General features: G+C 45.8%; 1 protein-coding gene across 1 annotated transcript; it reads left to right on the forward strand.

Annotated features, from left to right (window-relative positions):
• Positions 1 to 342: 342 nt before the first annotated feature.
• On the forward strand, positions 343 to 1,006 carry LOC147903603 (dirigent protein 20-like). Its single transcript, XM_087372933.1, has one exon. The coding sequence runs from the start codon at positions 429 to 431 to the stop codon at positions 990 to 992; it is 564 nt and encodes a 187-aa protein (XP_087229059.1). The 5' UTR covers positions 343 to 428; the 3' UTR covers positions 993 to 1,006.
• Positions 1,007 to 1,782: the final 776 nt, after the last annotated feature.

Below are 1,782 nucleotides of genomic sequence, written 5' to 3' on the forward strand. Positions count from 1 at the left end.
ATACATCGTGGAATGAAAGTAAACGAAGACTTTTGCATTCATATTGAAATCCTTTGCACATAGCAACATAATAAGAGCACATGTGTGCTTCGAAGATAGAGAACACAACGCTCGCGACGCAATAAGGGCAAGTCTTTTGAGTGCGACTGCTCTTTAGAATAAGGGGTAATTTGCGTGTATACGTTACGCGTACAAGGTTTTTCTTCGGTCAATTGACGTAGACATCTGAGTATGCGTAAATTAACCAACAACCTCCGTGGAAACTTTCGGAAACATTCACCCGCCTCTTTCTCTTTATAAAAGCAAGAAGAGGTTTTGGCCTCCTCACCCGAACTACATTAAGGCTTACCCAGTACCTCCATACATCGCTCCAGCCTCCCAGTACCCTTCTCATTCTCTGCAACTTGCTGCTTCCTATATTTGCACTTATGGCCAACTCCAGCATCGCCTTCTTCCTCGGGCTCACCCTCGCCCTTTCAGCCCTCCTCAGCCCGCCTCATCAACTGCTGGCCGCTGCCAAGACCGCCCACAAACCCCACTCCCTCGATTTCTACATGTACATAGCCGTGCAGAATAACACTTATCTCGACAACCCCGCCCCCTTCACTGCCATCCAGTCGGCCCAACCGGTCCAGGCCCAGAATTATTCCTTCGGGATCATTCATACCTTCGATAACCCCCTCACCTCCGCTGCTTCTCTCAACTCCCCGCAATTGGGCCGCGTCCAGGGATGGTATGGGGACGCTGGCAAGGAGATCCTAACCCTTTTCCTCGTACAGACGTTCACCTTCGCCACCCCGCACTACAATGGCTCCCTTAGTCTAGTGGGCGTAGATGTTGCCACGGATGCTGTCAAGTATGCTCCCATCGTGGGTGGCACCGGGGACTTCGCCTACGCCCGTGGAGTGGCGAAACAAACACTCGTCTCTACTGCGACAATCGACAGCCAAACTGTCTCTTGGTTCCATTTTTTTATTGAATTGAAATACTAGGCAATTGTCATCTGCGGCCCACCTATCAGTCTTGGCATGGCGTCTACAAACGCGATCCCGCCGAGGGTATTCGATATTCTTTGATCAGCGAGTCCAACACTTGCAAGTATTTTTTTGTGGAATTTTGGAAAAATAAAAGATTCTATTAAACAAGTACCAATAAATCTGACTACTGACCGAACGTGGCGAATCGATTCGATCTCTTGATATAACGACTTCACCATACTACGTTTTTGCTTATCAATCGTAGCTCTCAAATCTCCCTTGAATCCCTTATATTTCAAAAGCTGCAACGCACGCAGGGAGGTCGCCTCTTTCAAGATATAAAATCAAGTGTAAAGCAGAACCTACTGCCGTGCAGGTGTTCTTCATATTTTATTAATTACGCTCACACCAATATAGTCCAAGCCAATAGATATTGTGAGTTCGGAAAAAGCCCTTCGATTTATGTGTGCTTTAAAAAACAGAAGACCAAATTGAACAGATTTAATTATGCTGGCATCCAAGTTCAAGGAAACACCAAGAAAGGATTCTCCTCTGTTCAAAACGTCAAATTTAGAGTTAAAAACTTCATTTTCCAAAGGGTAGTATTGGTAGATGTAAGCTAGCCCTCGTCTGCCCTTCCTACTTGTTCTACCTTCTTAGGTCTTATCTTCACGACAACAAATTATTCGGTTAATACTGTCCACGGAGATCTTTGGATAGAGGACACAATAATTCAACGTAGCCTTAGCGAGCTGGTAGAAACACACTTGCAACACGTCGAATTTTAGAAAGCGTGCAGTAGTAC

This window comes from Dipteris shenzhenensis, chromosome 3 (assembly GCF_047967505.1).
Source record: "Dipteris shenzhenensis isolate YYH24624 ecotype China chromosome 3, Dip_SZ_1.0, whole genome shotgun sequence".
Lineage (NCBI taxonomy): Eukaryota > Viridiplantae > Streptophyta > Polypodiopsida > Gleicheniales > Dipteridaceae > Dipteris > Dipteris shenzhenensis.